This window comes from Perissodus microlepis, chromosome 7 (genome assembly GCF_051167445.1).
Source record: "Perissodus microlepis isolate ML-2025 ecotype Zambia chromosome 7, ASM5116744v1, whole genome shotgun sequence".
NCBI classification, from domain to species: Eukaryota; Metazoa; Chordata; class Actinopteri; order Cichliformes; family Cichlidae; genus Perissodus; species Perissodus microlepis.
Window position 1 is genome coordinate 811,987 of NC_140467.1, and position 26,727 is coordinate 838,713.

Sequence of the window (26,727 nt, forward strand, 5' to 3'; positions counted from 1 at the left end):
TCACGTAGCTTTAAATGCAGTTGGGAGTCTGAATGCTGTACACGCACTGCAGGATGACTTTTACATTTCCTTCTATACCGTTTTATATCATCACCTTCTCTTGTATTTCCTCTGCTTCACGGTGTGGTGGCAAACCTGCATCAAAAGCTGGACACCATCAAACTTGATGCCACTGAACATCTCCTTGAGTCTGCTCTGTAGTTAGACCTCATTTCTAAAATCCCTGGTAGAAACAAACAAGACCAAAACCATGAACAACACTCCAAGTTTTACTGCATTTTTAAATGTTTTATGCAGTCCCTGGTTTGAATCAGTGGTTAACTCCTCCCTACTGCCGACCAGAGCCCTATGACACTGCCCACGCTGCCCTGTATTATATATCGACATTTTTACAGAGTTTATTAGGCAAAAAAAACCAAAAACAAACTTGCATCACTAGCCTGATGTCTTTGCATATGCCCTTTGCTTTTGCCCGGTTTATTGACATATTTCTATACATCTCCTCCCAAAGGCTGTTCGCGTTGATCGTCTACTTTAACTGCGTTTGAAGAGTATCTGTAGAGCGATACTCTACTTTTGAGCTCGTTCAGCCACGCCCACATCGAGTCAGTAACTCACACTTTAACCATTAGCGCTCCAAAAGTAAGACAGGCTAGCGTTTGCCACGGTACACAATGAACACGTGTTATTTCCTACAGCACCTTAACGCAGCATGAGGAGAGCCGTCCTGCGCCAGGTCAGAGAAACACCTTCAGGGTTTTCATCTCGTCTTTGAGCATCTTTCGTACTCATGAAAACAGCACACGGGCAGATGTGCGCTATTTTACTTCCCCTCGCGGTTTTCTACAAACTCTGGAAGTCGGTTTACTTTGTTAGAGCAGAAGGAGCCCACGCTGGAGCCCAGATGTTTTTAGTTTGACCCTCTGTCTGCCTCCTCGGGTAAGTCTGAATGAATTGCTTTAACAAGAAAACACTCGATATATTTAAATATGAAAGAAATAAGCAGATGCGTGTTTCTATATTTGTAATATAGCTGATAATCTTCTGTGTTCTTGTTTATGCCGTTATGTCTGCTTCAGGGACACAGCGTTCTTAGAAAGTAGTTCTCGGTACCTTCGTGTTCCCTTACATAAGACCCAGACACTCCCACTCCTGAACCCAGTGAAGAATTTGGTGTGAGAGGGAAAAACAGTCGCATCAGCTCATAAAAAGCACGAGTGATATTGTTGCGTGGATGTTTATCGGTGATACAGTAAAAAAGTGGGTGAAAATGAGAGGACTGGCTGTGGCATCTAGACTGCAGCTTATTTGTTTGCCCCGGGAAATCTGCTGAACTGATTTCTTCCACAGTGGAAGAAGCGATTGCATCAGATGACCGCGGGAAATAAATATCTGGGACAGTTTAACCCAAAGGGAAGAATAATGGGGCGGTCGATAAATGATTCTTTGTTTTTTCTTTGATGCTGTCTGTTGCTTTTGCTCCAGGATGTTCTCACGTCACAAGTTTAACAGACTAGTCAGCAAAACCAAATCGAGTCTTCCAGCTCCAAGTACCAGTCAGTCTGCCAGGCTGCTGCAGGACTGACCAATGCATTCCTGCTTAATACTTCACTACAGTCAGCGTCTTCAAACGATGCTGAGAAGGATGTTGATGACGAGGAGGCTCCTCCATGTGAAGGGAGACGTGATGTGCACAGTTCTGCTGCTGGTGCTGTTCTGTTTCCTGCTGTATGCCCGACAAGTAAGGATGGAAGTTGCTCTGTTTGCCGTTCACGTTGTTTCACTGTTGCTTTTTGGATTAAAAGAAAAATCCAACTCAGTTTTCAACCAACACTCGTGTTTCCAGGTTGTGCTCTCCTCTGGATGGGATAGACCTGTGTGGAAACTGCACATCCACGGCTCCACCAGCCCCAGTCGGACCCTGCTGGGAGCCACTGGAGCTAAAGTGGGCCAGGACTTTCAAGGGGTATGACCCGATATAGGTTACACTTGCTGATATGAAGGTGTTGGTATTATAGCAGCGAGCCTAATGGCTTTATTAAAACACATATTGTTTAAGGGTCTATATTGCCAGCGATATATACAAAAAAATCTCAGTTTTTAGAGATATTCAATAGAAACTGAGATTTAAATAAAAGTGGAGGAGTGGATCAGATTGTGACACAAAGTCCTGAAGTTGTTGCACCATGATATTCCTTTCTTAGCTCAGTCCTCATTTACAACATTAGTATGAAATACAGAGTCACAAACAAACATTATGCAGGACACTGTGTGAGTATTATATGGCTGTTAAGATTACGTGCCGCTAATGAATTCAAAATCCTGCTCCTCACATACAAGGTCTTAAATAATCAGGCCCCATCTTATCTTAATGACCTTGTAGTACCATATCACCCTATTAGAGCACTTCGCTCTCGCTCTGCAGGCCTACTTGTTGTTCCTAGAGTATTTAAAAGTAGAATGGGAGGCAGAGCCTTCAGTTTTCAGGCCCCTCTTCTGTGGAACCAGCTTCCAGTTTGGATTCGGGAGACAGAAACTATCTCTACTTTTAAGATTAGGCTTAAAACTTTCCTTTTTGCTAAAGCATATAGTTAGGGCTGGACCAGGTGACCCTGAATCCTCCCTTAGTTATGCTGCAATAGACGTAGGCTGCCGGGGGATTCCCAAGATGCATTGAGTTTTTCCTTTCCAGTCACCTTTCTCACTCACTATGTATTAATAGACCTCTCTGCATTGAATCATATCTGTTATTAACCTCTGTCTCTCTTCCACAGCATGTCTTTATCCTGTCTTCCTTCTCCCACCCCAACCAATCACAGCAGATGGTCCCGCCCCTCCCTGAGCCTGGTTCTGCCGGAGGTTTCTTCCTGTTAAAAGGGAGTTTTTCCTTCCCACTGTCGCCAAAGTGCTTGCTCATAGGGGGTCATATGATTGTTGGGTTTTTCTCTGTATCTATGAAGCGCCTTGAGGCGACTTTTGTTGTGATTTGGCGCTATATAAATAAAATTGAATTGAATTGAATTGAATTGTCTTCTTTACACATTTTCCCCTAATTAGGCGTTCCCGTCCAGGGCTTCAGGGGTCCAGCCACCTCCATGTAAATCCCAGTCCAGGTCGAAACCTCCCCAACACAAATCCAAGTCTAAGGGCAAATCCAAGCCACGAAGGAAGAACGCTGTGCCGACCAAGACTGCGGCCAATCCCCTACCCACGATGCCACAGTTTGACTTTGAGGCTTATCTGAGAGAAAAGGACAACAGAAACTTCAAGCTGCTCATAGACCAGCCAGAAAAATGTCACATCAGAGGAGCAGAGGAACAAGGAGGGGGGTCTAACAATGCCCCTTATATGCTCATTGCAGTGAAATCCATAGCAGCAGATTTTGATAAACGTCAGGTAAAATATTCTGCAAGAACATATGTCTCAGTATTTTCTGCGTCTTACTAAACTTGAGGCTGTAATAACCAATTTAGTTCCTTTTCCACTCCACGGCATCACTACTTACGTAATCTGGTTTTCCAGCACCGGTCGATACGGATCAAGAGCATCTTTAAGGCAGGAGTGGATTAAGGAACAAAACTGAGCAAAGAAAGTGACTGAATGTGGGACGTAACTCAATTTATCGACATAAACATGATTCCTAATGAAAAGTATTACTGCTCCTTGTCTATAAAGTGTCTGAGCAGCGTGTTAGGAAAACCTTTAGTCTCTTAGTCGAGTTAAACAACCTTTGTGCTTCATGTTTTCTTAGGTAGTACGCCGGACGTGGGGTAAGGAGGGACATTTTGAAAATGACGTGTCCATCCGCACAGTTTTCCTCTTGGGTGTTCCCAAGAATCGAACTGCTCTGCCTCTGTGGGATCAGCTCCTGTCCTACGAGAGTCAAACCTATAAGGACGTCCTGCTGTGGGATTTCGAAGACACCTTTTTCAACCTGACGCTAAAAGAAACACACTTTCTGAACTGGATCAACAGCAGCTGTCCTCGTGTCAAGTCAGTGTCGATTAATCGAGCCGACTTAAGTTTTTTTCCCGGTGCTCAGCTTACGTTTATCTCGTCTTATCCAGGTTCATCTTCAAAGGTGATGCCGATGTGTATGTTAATGTGGAAAACATACTGGAAATGCTACGAGGTCAACAGCCAAACGAGGATCTGTTTATCGGTGATATTATTATCCGTGCTAAACCCATTCGCCGGCGCACTTCCAAATACTATGTGCCAGAGTTTTTGTACGGAGGGGGTCTGTACCCCGATTATGCTGGCGGAGGAGGGTTCGTTATGTCGGGACACACAGCCCAGAGACTGAGCTCTGCCTGTCGACAGGTACTTCAAATTAGAAAGTGAGCATTTTCACACATCTATCAAAAATGCTATGATTTCGAATGACTTTTTTTTCCAGGTGGAATTGTTCCCCATCGACGATGTCTTTCTGGGAATGTGCCTCCAGCTGATCGGCATCAAACCATCGCGACATCAGGGCTTTCGGACCTTTGGAATTCCCCGACCGTCAGCAGCTCCTCACCTTCAGACGTTCGACCCTTGTTTTTACAGAGAACTCATGGTTGTTCACAGCCTCAGCGTCCCCCAAATCTGGCTCATGTGGAACCTCCTGCACGACCCCAAACTGAGCTGCCACAACAGGACCAGCCGGACGCCCCGGCCTTTTAAATGGAGGGGGGGGCTGGGCTCGATGGTGGGGGAGGAGACGGACTACGATGAGAAACGGGTGTTCGTCTCACATTAGTGACCCTACGAAATGGTCATAGCACGAGACTGGAAAGGCTCGTGAGGCGTTCAAAAGCGCAGCTGAGTCATATGAGACTTTATACAAGCTGGCTGGCAGTCGTGGGGGAAATGAACTGACGAAGGCCAAATGTGTTCCAGATTATTGAGAAAGAAAGCCCCGAGGGGATTTTAGTTTGACATCAGAGCCCCATTTGTCTTTTCACACTGTGGCTGTGAACGGTTGGGACTTTTAAACCTTAATGTATTGTTTACAGTGTTTATGTCCATACAGTTCCACGAGAACAACCAAAGAAAGTGCGGTTAGCTGGTTTAACCCCATTTGCTCGAAGCTGTCACGTTGTTAACATTCAGACTGTGGACAAGACTGGAAATGACTTTGTGTAGTGGGAAGGCAGCAGGGATTTTTAGAGATGCCCCTCTCTTCTTTGTAACGCTGCCCAGAGGCGCCAATGGAAGGTCGCATTATCTGTTCCCCGGAGGAGCAGCAAATCAAGTCTAAATAGAAACCATCTGCATGATGCAAACCAAATGGGACCAAGGCTCACTGAAACATGCACACTAACTAAACCTCTGCCGAAGTTTGGGCGTATCCCGTTTCCTGAATCTCAGAGTAATCTGCCAAAGTTCACACATGTATACAGATCACATTTATGTCCGTTAAAATGAAATAAACAATCTCGTGTTCTCTGGACTTTAGTAGAATTTGCCTGTTTTTGCCATGTTGTGTAAGATTAGTCTAGAATATTATGGCTGATATGGTCCTCATGAAGACAGACGAAGCAAACATGGACGGGACAGCACTGAGGTTCAGTATTTAGTGTGGCAGACTTCAGCAAAGTGGGTTTTGTTTTCGAGGCATATTGTAACCCTGTCATTACTTGTTTGACATTTCAGTGGGTCGAGATAAGACAAACAAAACCAAATGTTCAACCAGCTTCATCAGATACTTACAGCGATTGATAAACACACAACACAGATAATTACAGAACAATATGTAAATATAACATCGGCTGATCTGTCTCTCTCTGATAGGCCAACCTGAATGCAAGGCAAGGCAGGTTTATTTATATAGCACAATTCAACAACAAGGTGATTCAAAGTGCTTTACACAGACATTAAAAAACAAAAACAAATAAAAAGCAGGATTGAAAATTGATTTAAAAAAAAAAAAGCAAAACAAAAAACAGTAGATAAAATCAGTAGTTAAAATGTAGGTTTTGAAATTTAAGCTTAAGTGTGGATTTGGTGTTTTATTCAAATGCAGCTGAGAACAGGTGAGTCTTCAACCTGGATTTAAATAAACTGAGTGTTTCAGCTGATCTGAGGCTTTCTGGGAGTTTGTTCCAGATATAAGGAGCATAAAAGCTGAATGCAGCTTCTCCGTGTCTGGTTCTGACTCTGGGAGCTGATAAAAAGCCGGATCCAGATGACCTGAGGGATCTGGAAGGTTCATACTGGGTCAGGAGGTCACTGATGTATTTTGGTCCTAAACCATTCAGAGCTTTATAGACCAGCATCAGAACTTTAAAGTCTATCCTCTGACGGACAGGCAGCCAGTGTAAAGACCTCAGAGCTGGACTGATGTGGTCCACTTTTTTGGTCTTAGTGAGGACTCGAGCAGCAGAGTTCTGAATGAGCTGTAGTTGTCTGACTGATTTTTAGGTAGACCTGTAAAGATGCTTTACAGTAATCAAGCCTGCTAAAGATGAATGCATGGACTAGTTTTTCCAGGTCCTGTTGGGACGTCAGATCTTTTATCCTTGATATATTCTTGAGGTGATAGTAAGCTGACTTTGTTATTGTCTTAATGTGTTTTTCTAAGTTTAGGTCTGCATCCATCACTACACCCACATTTCTCTCCTGGTTTGTGGTTTTTAGGTGTATAGATTGAAGTTCTCTGGTGACCTGTAATCGTTTTTCTTTGGCGCCAAAGACGATTACTTCAGTTTTGTTTTTGTTTAGCTGGAGAAAATTGTGGCACAACCAGTCATTAATTTCCTCAATGCATTTACCAAGAGCCTGTACAGGGCCTCGGTCTCCTGGTGACATTGTGATATATACTTGTATGTCATCTGCATAGCTGTGACAGTTTATTTTGTTGTTCTTTATAATCTGTGCCAGTGGGAGCATGTAAATGTTAAACAGAAGGGGTCCCAAGATGGAACCTTGGGGAACTCCACATGTGATACTTGTCTGCTCAGATGTGAAGTTACCTGTTGATACAAAGTATTTCCTGTTTTCTAAGTATGTTTTGAACCAGTTTAGTACAGTTCCTGAAAGACCTGCCCAGTTCTCCAGTCGTTTGAGTAATATGTTGTGGTCAACAGTATCAAATGCTGCACTGAGATCCAGTAAAACTAAGACTGACATTTTTCCACTGTCTGTATTCAGACATGTGTCATTAAACACTTTGGTCAGAGCGGTTTCAGTGCTGTGGTTCTGTCTAAAACCTGACTGGAAGGCATCATAGCAGTTATTCTGTGTTAAGAAGTAATTGAGCTGTTGAGAAACTGCTTTTTCAATGATCTTACTTAAAAATGGGAGATTTGAGATCGGCCTGTAGTTGTTCATTTGTGTCTTGTCAAGATTGTCCTTTTTCAGTATAGGTTTAATTCCAGCAGTTTTTAGTGGTTCTGGAAACACACCTGACATTAAAGAAATGGATAAAGGATAGTTAGCTCACCTGAAAGAGGTTTGCAGGGGAGATCCGATACGGGTGAAAATGCATGAATACAGGCTGAGTTCAAGTTCCAAACCTGGTGTGCGAATCATCGTGCTATCACAGCGATAAATCCCGCTCTCTTGGAAATGCCGAGACTTCTAGAATTATTTTCATTATTTTCAACCTTCTTCAAAGGTTTTATTCAGTCATCAGCAGCACTTCATAATGGTACACTATTAAGCATCAGTATGGTGTTAGTGAGTGTTTAATTCATCATCTCATGACTCCTCCGTAGTACGTCTTTTATAAACACAGATATGTTTATCCATCTGTTACAGCATGTACAGATATCACTGCTACCACATCACTACTAGTAACAATCAAACATAGTTATAAAAATATATCTGTATTTATAAATGGCATACCGAGGATGAGCGATGAATTTAGCATTTTCTAATATCTCTATCCATCTATACAGACGGATAAAAGAAGACAGGAATTTAAATTAGGACTTCCACTGGCCAACTGGTTTTCTGTGGGACACACAAACTTTTGAATGATGTGTCATGTGCAATGAAGAGGACAAAATTCTTATTTGTAATCCATCTTTGAGTTTAAACTTGGGGAGAAAAAAAGTAAAAAACCTCTTGCTATTTTCGACATCCATATTTTTTTATTATTTTTTTCATATCCTGGTTGCACAAACAGAAAATGAACTTTGATGTCAGTCAGCAGTGAACATTCACTTTCATTCAAGTCCAAATGGTGCGTTGGAGTCTTAGGAGACGGCACATCTCATCATCATCGCGAAACAGCATCAAAGTGCCAGAGCGAAGCTCTCAGTCCTTCTCGGTAACTCGCTACGTTATTGCCTTTTTTCCTGTGGACATGCTTTGTTAATCTACCTGTTTCTTCATACACAAAGTTATAGTATTCAAAATATAAAATGCCACATTGCCATGAATTTTACAAGTTTAATTAAGTATACCAGCTCCATTTCCAGAAATGGGCTTAATGTACACACACACACCCACACACACACACACACACACCACATATATTCTGCAGGGAGTAAAGGGGGGGGGGGGCAACAGAACAAATGATACCAAGGACAGACGATACAAAGCATTAACATGAGATTATCATTACACTGAAGATGACAATTATAAATTACAACAATCTCAGTTTGATAATCACACATCTGCCCATTCAGTAAAATAAAAATTAGTAAAAAGCAAGAAAAAAAAAAGGTGTAAATTAAAAGCCACACAGATCAAAGTTTCTCTTGTTTTTCTGCCCTAAAAACTTTGGAAAAACAAGGATGTGATATGTCCACCTGAGTTAGGGTGAGATCACCTACCCAGCACCCTACAGCTCCCCTCGCCATCTCTGAGTGACAATGCTTCATCACAGCAATGACCGTGCACGACACTGGGCTGGGTTTACCAAAACTGGAGCGACGGGCCAATTCCCCTTTCTCTGTGGGAACAACGGGACACCCTCAGAGGTGCTTCATGCCGTGAGGGGTCACATTCGGCTCAACGAGACAAAAGTAGGCAATGCTGTGGCTGACTGATGTAATGCGGGTCTCAGATTCTCACATTACTGTGTTTAAAACAACAAAAAAAGGATAAAGACAAACAGTTACAGCAGAGCTTGGAGGGAGGAGACGTTTTGCTTCAGATGTTGATTTGTATCTGAAATCTACAGGTTTTTTCAGTTTCTGTCACTCTCGTGGAGAACTAAGGCCTGATTTTCTAGACCTGCATTTGCTACACTCATGTATTCCACGCCATGTTAACACTGATCTGGGTGTTTCGGGTGGTTATGAACACACATGAGACCCCACCCTCCACACCCCCAACAGAAATGGAAGCCAGTACAAGAAACTCAAACAAAAATAACTAGTTCAGAACTAACAACACATTCCTCATTTTGGGGAAACCCAACCTGCCAAACTGTGCAGGTAAATGTAAAACGAGTCAGCCATAATACCATGTTACCTTGTTGCTGGAGCTCAGTGACACACATACATACTGTACAACGCTGCAGCTCAAATGCATTCGATTTTATATACAAGGAGATTCCTTTTTACAGGGTCGATAGAGAAAGAAGTCAAAGACAGGCTCGGTGGGAGATGAGGCACGATATCCAACAGTTTTGTATCTTATTTTTTACATTTATATTTGCTTACACAAAAGCAAGTGGTAGTAAATGTTATATAGCATTCACTAGAGTTACACCTTTCCCCTATTTGACTGAAGCTGTGGACAAACGGGAGGAGAGCAGGGAACAGTCTTTCCAATTTCAGAGTCAAAGCGGACAGCCGTCGCTCTTAAATATCTGACCCTGGGAGTCCAATAAGAAAATAGGTGTTTTTTGGATTTAAATTTGAAAATATTACTGTAGCTTGTGGTGTCCCAGTTTTGGAAAACGAGCAATGGAACGCCATGCTCATCTGGCTACAGGAAAGCTTGGAAAACTGATATTTTTCTTTGTAAACAAGTAGATGTAGATGCATCTGTAACCATCTCACAATGCTGTGATTGCAGCCAGTCCCCAACTCTCTGTGAATGGTACTCATGGGCTTTGATCAATGATCATAACAGTTTGCATATTAATGATCATAAACTGACCTCCCAGCCCATTGTTCATTCGGTGGTGCTAGTTCCTGTCATTGTGCAGATGTTTATAAGGTTGGAAACCTGCAGTCAGCTGAGACTGAAGACGTCACCTGATGATGACGAAACGTTTCTCCCACTGAAAACGTCCAGATGAACAGAATCAACTTTCAGGATGCAGATGTTAAATCTCGCAGCACACCAAAGCCAGACTAAAAATCCATTTCTGTCCACTGGATTAAAGAGAGAGCTCTCTTCCAGGCCAACTGTGAGCAAGCAGTTTAAGCAGGGCTTTACTAACTGCTGACATGTCAGCATACTTGCAGTGTTAGCATTGCACATGCAAAAATATGAATACTGAGTGGTCTAGAATAAAAACAATAATGAGCTGTGAGCAGATGACTCCACCTGAGCTTAACTCTAATAAAAATCAATGCAGAAATGTTGAGGTGCCAAGCCACTAACACTGTAAATAAGAAGACACCAGAATAAGAGCACGCATTTATATACAGCATTCATACAACAACATTACGCATAAAAGCCTGAATACATAAAAATAGCAAATGCTTAGGAATTATAAGGAATTAGGAACATAGACAAGTAAAATTAATTAGTTTCCTTCTAATGAAAACATCGCAGTATTGGTCTTTTTGTTTGTTTTTTGCTTATTAAAGTAGAGTTAGCACAGGTTTGTACTCGTTGGATAATGCTGGTCACAGGCTAACAGACAGGGATGCTAACCGATTGAGTCACTGATCACAAATTCAGCAACAGAGAGAAAATTAAAGGAATTGTTTGTACTGAAGAACAATACAAGAAAATGTGTATTAAAATTAATACACAGTTTATTAATCTGCTTGGAATTAAAAATAATGTAAATTTATAAAATGGGAGTTTGATGCAAAGCTGCACGTCACACGATGGAGGAATGACTGGTTTTCTTTCCCCGTTTCCGGTTCAAATGAACTAAACCCAGAGAAATGGTGGCGGTTCTTTGAATGACAGCTCAGTGACAACAGTGACCACTCTGACACTTCTCAGCATACACACACTACTGTGAATCTGTGGGACCGAATCCAGACGACAGATGGACCGAGCGCTTTCAGAGTCAGCTCTTCGTGTCGTATAATTACTGTCAGCCGTCAGAGAAACCAGGAGCTGAGGTTTTACTACAGCAACGACGAACATGTGCAAGTCAGACACAAAAAGATCCAAAAGAACAGAGACGGCCAACGGCCGACTCTCTCTGTATGAAATGTTCAGACAGTAATACAGTGATAATGTCAGCACATCAAATAACAACATCCTGAAACCTCTTTGGCTATCGCAGTTTGGCAATTCAACAAGGAAACAAATGCAGACTGTGCCATGTGTCAGTGACGTGAAGGAGGAGCAGAAGATGGAGCGACAAAGAGGACGGCACTGCGAACACTGAGCACCACGTAAGGGCCTCTTCCTTCTTTCCATATGTATCCAGGACACACACACACACACACACACACACACCCTCTCATCCAATGTACGAAAAAAAATATCCATATCTGAAGATCAATCAAACAGTCAAGTAAAAAGGTGAGTATTAGTGCAAATGTACGAACGGATTTAAAACAGTACACGATGGAAATGGTCTCGAGGCGAACGAGTGAAAAGGGCGGCCGCGGTAAAATGAAGAAACTCTGTGGCGACTCTACACCCCTCACAACATGCAAGAAGATGCAACCAATCAGAGAAAACGGGCTGTCAGTTTGTGCTTGTAGTAAGTCTCCTCTCGCTGCACAAGAGTCCATGCAAAGATTCTCGTGTCATTCCTGCATGTCAGTCTGCTTCACGATGAAACGGATAAAACCAGCTTTCATGTATCAGGAATACATGAGCTTAGTAATGAAAGGATGCTGTGTGTGTTTGTGCAAGCTTAAAGTAACACAAATTGAAATGTCATTTTTAAAAATTAGCCTCACACCACATGCAGATGCTCATTTCTGTCGCCGTGTCCGTGCAGGGAGGCGTAACAGCAGCCGTGCTGTTGAGTGTGCTTTGTTTGCCTGTGTGTGTGTCTGTGTGTGTGTCTGTGTGTGTTGGCGGGCGCCGCTGAGCAAAGTTGAAGGAAGAATAAGGAGACAACAGGGAGGATTTTCTTTCTGGTCACATCTGGTTCAACTGGGCGGGACATCAAGCGGGTTATGTTCAGGAGGACGTCTCCGTCCGAACCCTGAGAGCGAGCGCTTCTTGTCTTGTGTGACAAAATTGGGATTCTCGTGTTTTTGGTTCAAGTCCTCTGCAGCTTTCACTGCATTTTGGCTCTGATGGCTCTCGGTTGGACTGAACTGGTTTGGTTTTTTTGTAGTTTGGATGCTGTTCTGAAGCTGAGGCAGGAAGACTGGCGGTACTGGTTTGCTGGTTGTGGTTGTTTGACGTGATACACTTTGTTTCCAGACTCTGGCCACAGCAGCTTCCAGCTGCGATATTATTACGCTGATGTTAAACAACTTGAGATTTGCAGCAGATGAATTCAAACGCCAACTGTCCCACCACCACAGCGGTACGGAGGCTGCTGATAAATAAACTGGCGCCAGCTTAGAGTCTGCACAAGCTTTTTTCCCCCTGTGGTCCAGGGTGAAAGCATTTTAAGGATGGAAAGGAAACAGTCGAGCTCTACCACAACGCAGCACCACTGGGACCGTTGGGCTAACCAAGATAAAACGCTCCATGCTCCAGCACAGAGACTGTGTGACTGGATCTCGGATGTCCGGGATAGACCGAGTTGGTTTAGCTGTGCTAGGTGGGTGTGCCGGATTGGAAGAATGAGTCTTAGTATCCAACAGGAAGAGTTGGTAAATGCCGTGTCTGATTTTAGTTGTTTCTCTGTTAGCATCTGAGCTGGGTAAGAGTAACTTTGTTCGGTTAGGTCTGCTTGGTTAAGAATCTGGCTCTGGATTAGAAAGTCAGTCAGTAGAAGTACTGGATTCACGACAGGCCAAAACGGGATGTGGTTGCGGTTACTTGTTTAGTGGGAACTACTGCTGGACTCGGGTCGGGCGTGACTGGTCGTGCGTGGAGCACCGTAGAGGGTTACCGATGCTATGTGGTTATTCTGCATCACCTGGGGAGGAGGAACACAAGACAGTGAGGACTACTGAAACACACGGGCTCCAAACTACAACACATATTTCAAAGATTAGGGGTTGAGCTGTTTCTTGATCACCTTTGCATTTCTAATACTTTTGCGAGCAAATCTCTACAAATGTCCTTTCAGAGAGAATAATTCACATTCCTGTCAGCTTTAAACTGGTTCAGCAGCTTTGCTATAATAACACTGCTGAACGTGTCAGTCTTGTGCAGCATTTTACATAACACACGTCACATTTTATGTGCTCTGAATGGAACAATCCATGTAGTCAGGTGGTTCAGATAAAATGCATGCTGCCATATAGTTTTATGTTGTAATCCCAGCTGAATCATAAAATGTGCTGACCTCAAAGATCATCCTCTGCAGTCCGAAGCAGAACGTAGAGCCGAAAGGATTTGTGTTATTGGCCGATGAAGACCTGTAAACGCAAACAAGGTCACAAGACTTGATGTCACATATGTGGGTGGTGTCTGAAACAGCTGTGTTGTCTATATTAAATGCATATATGTAGACTATATGTTACCTGTGCAGCACTACAGGTTTTTCCATTGGATGGCCGAGCAGTTCTTGGATTTGATCCCACTGAGGAAGAGTCAAAAGGTTAACAGACAATTATAACAAACACATTTCCAGGAATCTGTCTGTTTCTCGACTGCTGACAGCTGTTTATGTCACACCTGACTGTATAAAGGTGGAAAGAAACAAACTGTGACTGCAACAGCTTCGAGATCACAATGTTAAACAAAAATAACGCCATTTCCAGGGGCAGAAAGGACTAAGATATTCAGTTATGAATGTTTCATATCACAGGACTGTTGATTTGTTATTGGATCTGTGGTGCAACAGAAAGCATCTTATGATCAGTCACCAAATTTGTAAGCCTATGTCAGCGATGCAAAGTCACAACCTTGTAATCCGCTAAAGGTGCAGAGTCAGAACATCGAACCGAAAACTACAAGTCCTGTTAGATTTCTACTGCCTACCACAGCGCCACCCTGTGGCTAAATTGAACAGTTCCAGAACTGACCTTGCTGTATGTAGTTAAGATGCAGTCCTCAGAGTCTGCTCCCTCTAAAGCGCCAACATAAATGAACAGACATTAGAACAGAGGAGAGTCAAGTACTAGACATTAAAGCATGAATATGGAGGTATTGCTGTCGACTGAATAACTTTTACCTTTTTTGATGACAAGTGGAATCTTAAAGTCACATCGATGATATCTGTGATGACAGAGAGATTACAATAAGTGCAACAACAAAAACAAGTGTAAAAATATAATAAACATTTGGTTTATATTATAAGAAGGATAATTACATATTAAAGTTGTAATGTCCAGGGTAGTTGGTATGGAGAACAAACTTCTTAACCAGGTGAGTTGTCGAGTCAAACAGAATATCCTGAAAAACACGAAAATACAGTCACTGAGGTTACTTTAGTGTTTGCAGTAGACACCTATCTACTGCAAACAGATGTGAGCAAATCAAGAAAAGCAGAGCTACACCTCTGCATGCAGTGATTTATGCAGGTGCATGTGGTTTGCATCACAACAAGATGGTTGCAGGTTCCAAACTGCAGTTTTTGTTTTTTATTATTGCACAAACTTCAACCTTCATGTCTTTGGACCAGGAGTTTTCTCACAGTCCAAAGACATGAATCTGTGTTAGACTGAGCGCCTATCACGGTTTTAGCCTGCATCTCATCCATTGTAGAAACAAGCTGCAGTGCAGGTAAATGTCCCATTAATTCACAGCGAGCAGGTAGGAGTGGTCAAGGTCAACAATATTCAAACTCATCGGCGTTGCCTCGTTCGCAGGTTCTGGGCGTCCACGCCGCCCGGCCGCAGGGACTTATCCTAACGGGGGGGTCACGATGCGTTGACTTTTAGCATACCACGGTCACTGAATATACTAGCCAGGCTCCTGCTGTCTTTTCAGGTTCTTCATTACGTATTTAGTGGTGAGTCAACAAAATCATCGCAGACCTTTAAGTTACACATTCATGTGTGTCGAACGTGACACGTGAAACAAGCGTAAAGGGTGAATGTAACATCACATTTGCAGGTGATGGTAAAAATGGGATTCATTACAAATCTTTCTGAGAAACAGAGATGTACTAATAATCACTGAAGGTGTGACAATGTTCATCCAAGGTTTCAGTAAGATTGGCCCACCCAATAAGGAGGAGATGGGGTACATACACTACGACCATTATAACTGTTCACTGCTAGACTTGACCAACGGTTGCAGCTGGACTTTTCTTTTTGGCGTGGCTCTGACTTACAAATATAATATGAAAGGAGGGGGAGGTGCTGCTGATATGGGCGCTCCAGTATGACGTCCAATGGTTCTGAATGACGCATACAGTACTTTCAGACAACATTGAGTCCCCATTAAAAGGAAACGAAAACTCAAACACAGCTCAGAGGCAGACAAAGCTCTTAAAAATAACTCGGCACAGACACTGACACCAAGATTTACACACACAAGCACGGCTTCGCTTACGTACCACTCCCAGGGTAAAATAGTTGAAGAAGTAGTCGTTACATTTAGATGGGACCTGCTTATGTGGTGACGGAGAGTGGATCTTCATCTGAAACACAAAACGAATTTGGGAAAATATAGTCTTCTGACTTTTTGTCTTTAATTAAATTAATACAAATAATATTTACTACAACTTCTTAAGATGGTGAAAATATGACAAGAGAGCAGGTTTGATAAATGGATAACATCCAACAGGTTAAACACCACTTTACAGACTTAACATAATAGCAATAATACAAGAAGTAAAGATGGAGTTAAACTGAATTGCTACCTTGTCCTCAGATTTGTAGAAAACTTTATGTGGGGAGCCCAGAGCACCGAGCACATCCTGACAGGAATCTCCAAAGTAGATGCTCCTCTCTAGGGACTTGACTTTACTATCAGTCATCACACCGAGACCACAACCTGCAGTTTAGACAACAAGTCAGTAAAGCTCATATATATATATATATATATATATATATATATATAGAGTATTTGTACATTTATTTTTTCTTATAATTCACAGATTTCCATTCTTATATTTTGCTTTGTTCTTATGTTATTGTATTTTGCACACCTCTGTTGCTTGTGAAGCTCGCACACAAGAATTTCATTCGCATGTGCTGTACCCGTGTACCTGCACATGTGATGTGACATTAAAAGTGATTTTTGACATTAAAAAGAAAAGAAGCTCAAGTTCACACCACTGTTAATAACAACAGTAAAAATTGGTATTACTGTGTATATGTGCTCATTTATGTAGTCCCATATTAACCCTGTCATGCATGAATTATGACAACCTCAATCAGGATTTTTTTCTTAAGTATTTTTATTCATCTTTATGCAAGAAAAGATGACTAAGAAAAAATCCAGATTGAGGTTGTCATAATTCATGCATGAAACAAGTCATAGTAACATTAAACGACCAGTGGGTGGCAGGTATGGTTTATGTGCAAGTACACCATCAACACTGATACAAATACAAGAAAACAGCCTTTGAATAGCTGTCCACTGTAGTGACCACTATGCGTGAAAGGGTTAACATTATGGGGAAAACAAAGGTGTCAAACTTACAAATAATCACTTGCAGCCTTCAAGATACACACACACACACACTTCGGGTACTGAGCTGTGTGTTACCTGCAGTGAGAAGGCGGAGCCTGAGTCCCAGAGGGCCCGCCCGATCCCTCAGGACATCCACACACTCTGCATAAATGTTACCGAGGAAACAAGCCAACGGCATTGCAGGAGCTCTGAGAACAGAGAAATAAGTTTAGCTATTTTTTCTGTAACTTTTTGTTCTTGCTGTCTCTGTGATTGTTTTCCAACATTTAAAACAGTTGAAACAAACTCATATCAATATGTGAAGTAAGGACTAAAAGTAACCGTTTCCTCTGGCAGCATTGCCATTATTACGCACCTTGTTTCCTGCAGGTTGTTGCCAGTGTAGATGTGCATCCTCTTGACCATTGCCCCATGTGGAATCTGCAGGGAGGCCAAACCCATGGCAAAGTTAGGCTGCCAAGGCAAAACAGCTGGAAGTAGTACAGGACTGGTAGATACTAAAGGTCTCTGCGTCCACATGAATAAACACATTCAGAAGACTAAAAAACAGAGCTGTGACAGTACAGGAGTGACAACATGTGATAAAGGGAGTGAAATGTCTCATGAAGCACTGACTAAACACTGCTTTCAAAAAAAAGAAAGCACCAGTGTTTTCACTGATTGATGACACTGTTCTTTGTACTTTCATTCGTCTTGGATCTTCGGCGTAATCTGAAAGGTCCAACATCAAATCGAGACTCACTGTGACTCAGCACTTCTGACTTATTCTTATGCAGCTATCACTGCAGGACTCCTTCCCGTGGGATGACATTTGATTTTAATTAAAAACAGCCACATCTCGTACCCACTACCCATTTAAAAAGTCATTAATCTGCAGTGAGAAGAATAAAGTCTTCCTATACACTAAGACTACCACGGGTTAATTTAGAAAATACATGAATTTTGTCATTGTGTGCCACAAACTTCATGACAAAATCCACTGAAAGACAAAAACACTGTCAGAATCCAAGACACACACTGATTTGGTTTCATGTAAATTTGTGACAAGGCAAAAAATACAGCTTGACCTTTGAGTGTCTACATGACTGGAAACCACTCAAATCCCAAGGCTGGCCTGGCTCTCCTGGGACTGGAAATAGCGAGCACTCAGCTCTTCTTTAATTGGCTCACAGGCAAATGGACTAAAACGCTCTCACCTCATATTTTGGAGCTTCATTCCATGAGTCCAGTTGAAAAGAGAAGGACAGTCCCCGGAAGTTGAGATGGAACAACTGCTCTGCAGCATTGTAAACTAGGGAGAGACACGTGAAGAGGAGAGCATTTTATACAGGGTAACAACCAAAACCCCAAATTAGTTGTAAGTGAAAACATTCCAAGTGTGCTGGTCCTTTAGAAAGTACCTCCAGGGTGTGTAGCGCCAAATGACTGGTCTATTTGCTCTATCGTGGGGGCAATGGTCTGAGAGTTGAAATGGACTCCACTGAAACACAATCCATACATACACGGTGTCAGTATTAAACCTATTAACAAAGCGCCTGTGCTGCATTATTTCAAGAGTTAATGGCAAAGATGGGAAATGGACTATGCTCGTCAACAGATAACGTTGAATAAGAAACACATTAATGCAGGCAGACTCAAGTAAGCTGTAAGCCTACCTGTGACTTAAAGTTGAAAGTGGTGTTCGTGTTAATATAAAGAGAACCAGGCGTGCCGTATATGCAGAATCCAGGATTTATGCCATTAAATGTCGCTGAGAAGTTAACATGACTCTCAAAGCAGCTACATCAGCTGCTATTTAATAGATTCAAGTTTTTACTTACCAGTATTTCAACTTGACTTTGCTCAGGTCATACACTTCAATCACCTATCACGCAGAAAGTCAGAAACATCAGCGCACGAATGCCAAGAGTGTTTGAGGAGACTGTTGGAGCTCTGCTAATTATCTTAAATTCTTACCTTGAGTCTCTGATTTGTGGCATCAAACAGCAGTTTAATCCCATCCTGAGTCAAGTTCAGTATGAGGTCATGGCTGAGTGGTGTCTACAGAGGCAGGGAGTTAAAACCGATAAATTAACATTAAGAGGCAGGAGCAGATGCTGTCACGCACAGGCAAACGGACCTTGAATTCATTTAAACCTGAGAAACAACCACCTCGATTTATTTTTGACATGATTTTAAAAAGTTAATACTGGGTGATTATTAGAAGATTTGTGCAGATGAGTGAAAACAAAACAACATTAACAATATATAAGATAACAGAGGTGGGAATTATCAGACATCCCACGATACAATATTATTGTCATTGTGGTTTATCACATTTTTTCACCTGCACAGCATGTCCACAGAGTTAAAACAGATATTGACAAGGTTTAATAGGTAAAAATAAAGTTATCTCATCTCAGTTATTTTTCTTTTAATTTTAATTCGTTATTGCACTTCCACTCAGCAACCTTCCCGTTCTACAGGAATATCACCAGAATACAACAAGCTGGCAGCCAGTTGAGTCAATCTGTCAAGTCAGTTTGTGCTCACTGACAAAGATTCAGACTGATGGCAACGTGAGCAATCTGTCTGCATTTATAAATTAGACAGCAATTATCTGTTCCAACAGTCTCTGAGAGTGACTGCAGTCAGTCCAACTGTAAATGTTTGCAGAAAGGATGCCCCCCATCAGGCAACCTGTGCTTTGCAATCGAAAGTTGATATGAGTGTGCAACATCCCCAAGCTCTGAGCAACTACTTAGTCACCACAAATTGTAATCTGTTGCAAAATGAATATATATATTTACATTTTGCAACAGATTACAATTTGTGGTGATTAAGAGCTTGGGGGTGTTGTTTTTTTTGAAAATAAATGGGAGAAACAAGCTTCTCGTACTATCGTGACAAAGACAATAGCAGATAGAAATTTGAACTTTTCAGCACTCTATGGTGAACAAACGACCTACTGACAACAAAGTTCCGACATTTTATTCAACAAACAGATTGTTAAGCATTTGTTTATCATCAACTGATAAACTTATAAATATGGCTTTATCTGTGTTACAGTGGTCTACAGTAATTTCAGTGAAAAATAATTAGAAACCAATTGGATTTACTTCCACTGCACGGGAATGCCTGAACAACTCGAATTGCTGCCCAGAACTCTTCTGCAACCTGATTATGACTGTTTGTGGATTGTGAGCAAGCACAAGTTTATATTTAAACAACAGATATTTGTGCGTCTTACCTGTTCACTGTATAGCACCTGGACATTTTTGATGATGCGGCAGTGTTTCTGAAGGATAGAGATGGCCTGGGAAAATGGCATCCCTGAACACCCACACACACACAGTGAACGCAAGACACACAATTTGTTATTTAGTCTAAACAAGTGCATATGTAAGGTAGTTGAAAAGTATCTTTTCAATTCACTGAAGATGTTTAATGCTCACCTAAGGCGAATTCCCATTGCTCATTTCCTAGTGATCTCTCAGGCACCACTTCCAGATCCAGCATTGGCAAGTAGTGGGGGGCAGCTCACCTCACCTCAAGACACGATGGGATCCTGTGAGGGACCCTCTCTCTCCCTCGCTGCTGAACACAGTACTTTCCCACAGGATTTCCGACGACTACTTTAAATCATAACTCTTATTATTTCTCCAAAGCTATCAAATTCATGAGAATCAGAACAGCCACTCAGTCTGCGCGTTACTGTAAACGTGTCCTTTTTTATCTCATGTCATACGTCCTTGACATTAAAATGGTACCAAGGAAGAGAAAGCAAACGGGCCTTAAAATCACATACAAAGCACACAAACTTTCCTAAAACGCACAAGTTTTAACTTGGAATTTAACAAGTTGCCCAACATTGACTGCCAGCTTGAACATAAATTACGCAACGTTTAGCAAACCTAAAACGCACAAGGCCAGCTGTCAACTAGCTGACTGCTTGTTTGTGTGTTTTTAAATAAATCGATGAGGATTAAAAAACGAATCCACTGAGTTTAATCAGAAACTTGTCCGACAGCCACAAATGTCTCCAACAGGCTTCGATTCAGTAACTAAACATGAACTTCTGTGGTGCCGTGTTTCCTAACAGAGCACCGGATCCAGTGGCAGACAGGTTAAAACACAACAAACTAATACGGAGGCACGAAAATAGCGCTTTCAAACTCAGCTGTTTCCGCCCGTTATGTTTATCATCTGTCACAGTTGGGCGGTAACGAAAGCATCAAATCTTGTCAACAAGACTGTTTTTCTTCGCGCTACGAGCTAACATTAGCGGACGAGCTAGCTGCCCTGTTGGCTTATTTTCAATCAAGTATAAATATAAATAACGTAAAAAACTCTCAAAGTCAAGACAGAAATGATGAATATCACGGTTCAAACTGACACGACATAAACAAAAGACAGCACGCCGAGCCGTCGGCTGTCTCTGCTGTTTTTCTTTTTTCGTTTCAGCGAAGGTTTAAGCTCGAGCGCTAGCTCTTCGTCGCTCGTGCGCAAATTCCCAAGTACTCGCGCGGAAACGCTTTCCGTGTCACTCATAAGCTCGTCGGCTGGTAAATGCCCACCGTGTCCCTTTCTGCGCTTTAACGTGTCTTCAATGTCAGGACCTGATAAGAGCGACACGGCGTCCAAACAACAGCAACTTCAGGCATCAACAACAGCCAGTAGGATCAGCTGATAATTCAACTTCCTGTCTTCGGCGCACATTCGAGGTCGACGTCATGACGTCATGGTCAGGTGACAGCTAGAGACGTTTTAAGTTCTCTTATCCTGCAAGTTTTTCAAAAGTTAGTGATGGTAAATTTGATTCTTTTTACTGAATCGCGCTTTAATGAGTCACTCACCAAAGTGAATCGGATTTCTTGAGTCATTTGAGTCACTGAGTCAGTTGACCAGAGAGTGCAAAAATGTATATTTTCACTCAAACTTAATTTGTTTCTCTTTTAATGTAAATCCTACTGCTAAGATGAGTGATTGAAAAAGAAAAACAACTATTTTTATAGAGCAAAAAGAGCAAAAAAAAAAAAGATTTCTAAAGGGAACATTTATTTTATTTATTTTTATTTTATTTTATTAGTTTTTTTTATCAAATGTGTCAAATATATATTTTCTCATCTAAATGTCCGCTGAGCTGTGTGCCCCGGGGCGGTAATGCTCCTTGACATTGGTTGCCAACCAAGAAGAAGAAGAAGAAGCTGTGAGCCAGGAGGGAGGGGGTGAGATTCGTTCATGCTACGATTCAGCACAGGAAGGGAGGGGGTGAGTGAGTGAGTGATTCGTTCATGCTACGATTCAGCACAGGAAGGGAGGGGGTGAGTGAGTGAGTGATTCGTTCATGCTACGACTCAGCACAGGACGGGAGTAACTCAGATGTGCTGTTAGCATGTTAGCAGAGCAATGCTAGTGTGAACTGAGGAGCTATTGTCTTGATGTGAGCTTTCTACTCAGGGTTTTTTCTTCCAGTTCAGAGCAGAAATGTTTTTGTTAAGAAACTGGCTATTGTTTTTTTCCACACAATTTTAATTATAACCTAGATATATTTCTGCTAATGAAATTAGTTTGCTAACAGCAACAGGGATGAGTCAGTGAGTCAGTTGGGCTTGTGAATCATGATTCACGAGTCAGTAAAGTGATTCTTGAGTATTGAACGATTCGTTCATGATTCGTGCATCACTATCAAAAGTGGATAAAAGCACAAACATTCGTTTGATGGAGAAGTTTGTGTGTCCCAGGGATCCTAGGGGCTATATTGCCAGGAGCAAAAGCCACAGATAGGCTTTCCCAAGGCTGTGGTTGAGTGGAAAGATGAAGAGCGATTCAAAAACCCCTATGGGGCGAGGCACTTCAACAGTCATGTGGGCAGCAAGAGAGAGCTGGGGAAACGGGAACGGGAGAAATGGTGTCAAACTGAAGAGAGGAGCCAAACTTTCAACTGATCACAGCCTGATGATGAGTGGTCCAAAAAGCTTCCATTGTGGTGGTCTCAGAATCTAATCGCTGCTTTTTGTGGATGATGTGGCTTTGTCATGTGAAGGCCTCCAGTTCACACCAGAGGATTCACAGCCAAGTGTGAAGCATCAGGACTGAGAATTAGCACCCCTAAGTCTGAGGCCATGGTTCTCAGCTGGAAAAGGGCAGAATGCCCCAAGTGGAGGGATCTCGTTCACAAATGAGGTGAGGGGCAGCGGGAAATTGGCAGATGGATTGGGACCCTGCGGTGCCAATTTACCAATTGATCCATGTTTCTAGTCTCATCTATGGTTATAGAATTTGGGTAGTGACTAAAAGAATGAAAAATGAGCTTTTTTTGAAGTGTTGCTGATCTCTCCCTTAGAGACAGGGTGAGTAGTTTATAGCCTTTTTCCATTAGTACCTACTCAGGTTGGCTCGGCACGGCTCGACATGGTTTTTAGGATTTTCCATTAGGTGACAGTACCTGGTACCATCGACTTCTTTAGTACCTACTTGACTGGTTTTCCAAGTGAACTGAAAATGTGATATCAACATGCCACCAAATGGCTAGTTAGTGGCATCACTTGCACTGTAAAAAAAATCCGAAAGTACTGTACAATCTACAGTATAAATGTGAAGGAATTTTCCGTATTAGTCATTTACAGGTATTTTTCTGAATTTCTCAACTACTGCAATGCATTGTGGGAAAAAGAACCCCAAAAGCAGGGAAAAGTCAGAGCAAGAGCAGCCATTACACTTCTTTTAGACTTCATCTGGCTTTTGGACTCTGGAGTTGGAGAAACTGCCTTCACATTTCTGTGGTAAATATTTAAACTCATATGTTCTTTTATTAAAATAATGTTTTTCAAAAGACTCCATGTTTTTATTTAGAAAGAATTGTTAATTTATTTGTTAACTGGTTTCTGCTGTCTCCAGACAAGTCAGGAATATTTTGCTGACTCATAAAATTTAAAATAATCGTTGTTTAAGTTTAACATGACTTAAGCTTTCCATTTTAGTTAATGTTAAAATAATTTTTACTATGATACCAAGTGTTTTGCCCTTCAGTGGCTGGACCAGTTTTCATAAATATTATAGTTAGCTGTCTGTGTCTCTCTGGGTATTACACAGCTGTGACTGCTTACTAGCTAATTAGCGAAAGTCAGCGATGTAGATAACTGGGAAAAGTGAGAACTTCATGGTTCTACTAATGTACAGAGAGGAAGAAATTATTTTAGGATTCTAATAAGTACTATATCACCTGTGTTTTACAATTGGCTCTACTGTACACTTTAAAGGGTTTCAGACAAAGTTACACTAACCCTAGTTTAAGCCTCAGACCTTCCTGGCTGACGCTAACAAATGCTAATGTTAGCCTCTGTTTTGGGCTGCTAAAGTAAAGAGTTTTAGCTAGCTGACCAGCATAGATTAATTTGGTGGTTAACAGACTGTAGTGGTAATATTATTGAAAGTATAGTTTCACCTCAGCACATTTACAATTATGTCTATTTTGTAGCACATAAAAATGTTTAGTTAATATTTGCAGACAGACACATTTTCCCTGTAACTGTGTTTTTACTCCAACATTTGTTGAAAATGTAATTTATGAAATGCTGAGCAGCATTTCTAGTATGTGGAATATTTTTGTCACCCCACTGTGCTAATGTGATTAAATACTAATAATTATTACTAAAAAAATTCAATAATAAATCAATAATAACTATATCTTGATTGAAGTATATTGTAAGCGCAGTGCTGGTGTGCAGGATCTTTATATGTCTTTTGGGGGATGCTGACATATTATAAACTGTTATGTCTATATCAAGCTTTTAGCCAAATATAAGCAGAGATATTTGTATATTTCTTTAAAAATTCAGATCCTTAGAGATTTTTTGAGAAATGGATCAAGAGCTACTTGCTTCACTACTTGAAGCACTCTAAATCCTGCAGTGTAAAAATATCGCTTATTTCACCTGTGATCACACACTTTGGTTTTCCAGTGCAGAGCAATGAAAAGGAAAGACTTCCCCGAGTGAAAAAAAGATGAAGATACAAGCTGGTGATGATCCAGAGCAGCTGGTCTCAGGAAATGAAGAAAAACCCTGATCACCTCCTCTACAGAAACAAGGTGAGTTTAATGTTGTGATTGATTTAGTTTTTCAAGGTATTTATGTCACTTTGATTATAAACTGCTTATGTTGCAACAGAATGCTGCTATGTGTATGCAATTCCACGTGAATTATTATTCTTTGTAGGGCTGTGTGATATGTCATATATATCACAAAATAGTGCCATTTCTGTAAATTCTATGAATCTCGGGCAAATCAACTTGTGTGAAGTGTTTCCAGCTGGGCGTCGTGTACCTGGAGTCGAGTGTTTTGACCGATGCATGAAACTATACACTTTTAGACATGAGTTTAAACGGCCGCCATTTTCTTTGTGAGTATTTATTACACGGCGTGCTGCGAGGAAAAGCCTGTTCTAACGTTTGAGTCTAAGGTTTATTTTGAGCACCTGACGACTCTTTTTTTGCTTCTCATTCGTAAACTCTCTCGAAACTCTTTCATGTGATTCTTGTGTAGGTGGTTAAAGAGGTTTGTCATGTTTGAGTGGTGGTGGGGACCAGTTTGTGGCATAATTTGCATAGTACAGTTTTCTGGGGCGTGTCAAACTTTTCATAACCAAACCATGTCCATGCTACAGAGGTAGCCCCTCGTTTAACAATAAGGTCCTCGACTTATTTTGACTGGTCCTTCTGTTTGGAGCTAGCTGGTTCTGCCTCATCCTCGCTGGCCATGCTGGTATTCTCTGTGCCTTCATCTGCGTGGTGAATGTAAGCGCCATTTATAGTTACTTGATGTTTTTATTTGAGGTCATTTGTTTGATGCATATTCTGAAATTTTATGTTTGAGAATAATGTATATCATGTCAGTTTATTTTGAAAAGTCTCAACAGGATCTTGAGCTTTATTGTGAAAGGTTTATGTAGAAAATAAACAAGCGGACAGCGGAGCCACACGATGGTTTTACTGTCATTGTTGGTAACGAAAGTATGCATAGAAACAGTCACTTGTCCGTCCATAGTCTGGTTATTTTAAGTATAAGAGAAGGAGAGAACTTTAAGAAATTAATATAGCCACTACAGTGACCATCACAACCATGAAAAAATATTGCTGTAAACAGTTTATTTTGCAACAAACGATAGGGTATAATGTGAAACGATAGACATTTTAAGGTAAAAAAAAAGAATAAAAATACAAACTTTTTAAAAATATTTTTTTGTTCCTCTTTTTTTCCTCAGAATAAATTGCGACTAGTCTCAATGACTGAGATGGAGGAGCAACACAGCGACACGTTAACCCTGACTGCTGCAGTTCCTGTATGAACTGAGCAACTCTGAAAATTAAAGGAAAAGCTGAGTGTACTTTATTTAAAGCTCAGCTGGAACTTGATGAACTAACATGCAGGCTGCATTCAGGACTTTGTCACACTGGTATATGAAGTGTGGTACCAAGAGAAATTGTGCACACACAACGTGTCACTTTATGCTTGCTCTTCTCCAGCTTCTGGTGTCACTTTGCAGTTATTTTTTTTATTATTGTCTTATTTGATGCAATTTAGGTTCTGTGCGCACAAGCAGAGGTTTTTGCTTGGGAAGTAACCGTGACCTCGTTTTCAGAGCCTTGTCTAACATTTAATTGTCATGAAATATGTCTGAAATATGACTTTTTCCTCTACTTAAACAGCTAAGAGCATTTGAACACAGTGGAGAAAAAGGTGTGCATTAAGGATTTTGAACTATGATGTTTAAGTGTTGTCACTGCTGAAGATTCGTGGACACAGATCCTTATTCACTACGCTGCTGTTTACAGTTTAACTCTTCATCAGAAAAAGCACTTCTACTTGTACTTTGCTCCTCACTGTCTTTGAAAAGCAAGAGCTGTCAAAACAATTCCAGTAAATGCACTTTTATCTTTAAGTTTGGAACAGTGATCTGTCTTAATCTATTTTGTGTTTTAGTTTTCATATGGGGAAAAGTCCT

The 26,727-nt window shown here is 41.3% G+C and overlaps 2 protein-coding genes across 4 annotated transcripts; one reads left to right on the forward strand and one right to left on the reverse strand.

Annotated features, from left to right (window-relative positions):
- The first annotated feature begins 605 nt into the window (after positions 1–605).
- On the forward strand, positions 606–5,437 carry b3gnt9 (UDP-GlcNAc:betaGal beta-1,3-N-acetylglucosaminyltransferase 9). 2 transcript variants are annotated; one of them, XM_084932682.1, is made up of 7 exons: positions 606–939; positions 1,486–1,741; positions 1,847–1,966; positions 3,058–3,396; positions 3,752–3,993; positions 4,068–4,323; positions 4,400–5,437. In XM_084932682.1, the coding sequence occupies exons 2-7, from the start codon at positions 1,589–1,591 to the stop codon at positions 4,742–4,744; spliced, it is 1,455 nt and encodes a 484-aa protein (XP_084788808.1). In that variant the 5' UTR covers positions 606–939; positions 1,486–1,588; the 3' UTR covers positions 4,745–5,437. The 2 variants fall into 2 exon arrangements, with proteins under 2 accessions (XP_084788808.1, XP_084788809.1); XM_084932683.1 differs by having other exon boundaries at positions 608–939; positions 1,618–1,741.
- Positions 5,438–8,059: 2,622 nt separating this feature from the next.
- On the reverse strand, positions 8,060–21,445 carry phaf1 (phagosome assembly factor 1). Of its 2 annotated transcripts, none has more exons than XM_084932685.1 (16): positions 20,178–21,445; positions 19,973–20,055; positions 18,700–18,783; positions 18,564–18,607; positions 18,144–18,223; positions 17,940–18,034; positions 17,099–17,163; positions 16,819–16,931; positions 15,968–16,101; positions 15,662–15,745; positions 14,471–14,553; positions 14,333–14,376; positions 14,184–14,227; positions 13,680–13,738; positions 13,502–13,574; positions 8,060–13,129 (listed from the first exon to the last, which is right to left on the reverse strand). In XM_084932685.1, the coding sequence occupies exons 1-16, from the start codon at positions 20,239–20,241 to the stop codon at positions 13,034–13,036; spliced, it is 1,245 nt and encodes a 414-aa protein (XP_084788811.1). In that variant the 5' UTR covers positions 20,242–21,445; the 3' UTR covers positions 8,060–13,033. The 2 variants fall into 2 exon arrangements, with proteins under 2 accessions (XP_084788811.1, XP_084788810.1); XM_084932684.1 differs by having other exon boundaries at positions 17,099–17,196.
- Between the last annotated feature and the right edge of the window lie 5,282 nt (positions 21,446–26,727).

Coding starts and splice junctions, on each gene's coding strand:
- phaf1 (XM_084932684.1), bottom strand. CDS start 20,241: ATGCTGGATCTGGAAGTGGTGCCTGAGAGATCACTAGGAAATGAGCAA. Junction 18,035..18,143: donor TGGCGCTACACACCCTGGAG/GTACTTTCTAAA, acceptor GTCTCTCCCTAG/TTTACAATGCTGCAGAGCAG. Junction 16,932..17,098: donor AACAACCTGCAGGAAACAAG/GTGCGTAATAAT, acceptor CTCTGTTCTCAG/AGCTCCTGCAATGCCGTTGG.
- b3gnt9 (XM_084932682.1), top strand. CDS start 1,589: ATGCATTCCTGCTTAATACTTCACTACAGTCAGCGTCTTCAAACGATG. Junction 1,742..1,846: donor TCCTGCTGTATGCCCGACAA/GTAAGGATGGAA, acceptor TCGTGTTTCCAG/GTTGTGCTCTCCTCTGGATG. Junction 3,994..4,067: donor AGCAGCTGTCCTCGTGTCAA/GTCAGTGTCGAT, acceptor CGTCTTATCCAG/GTTCATCTTCAAAGGTGATG.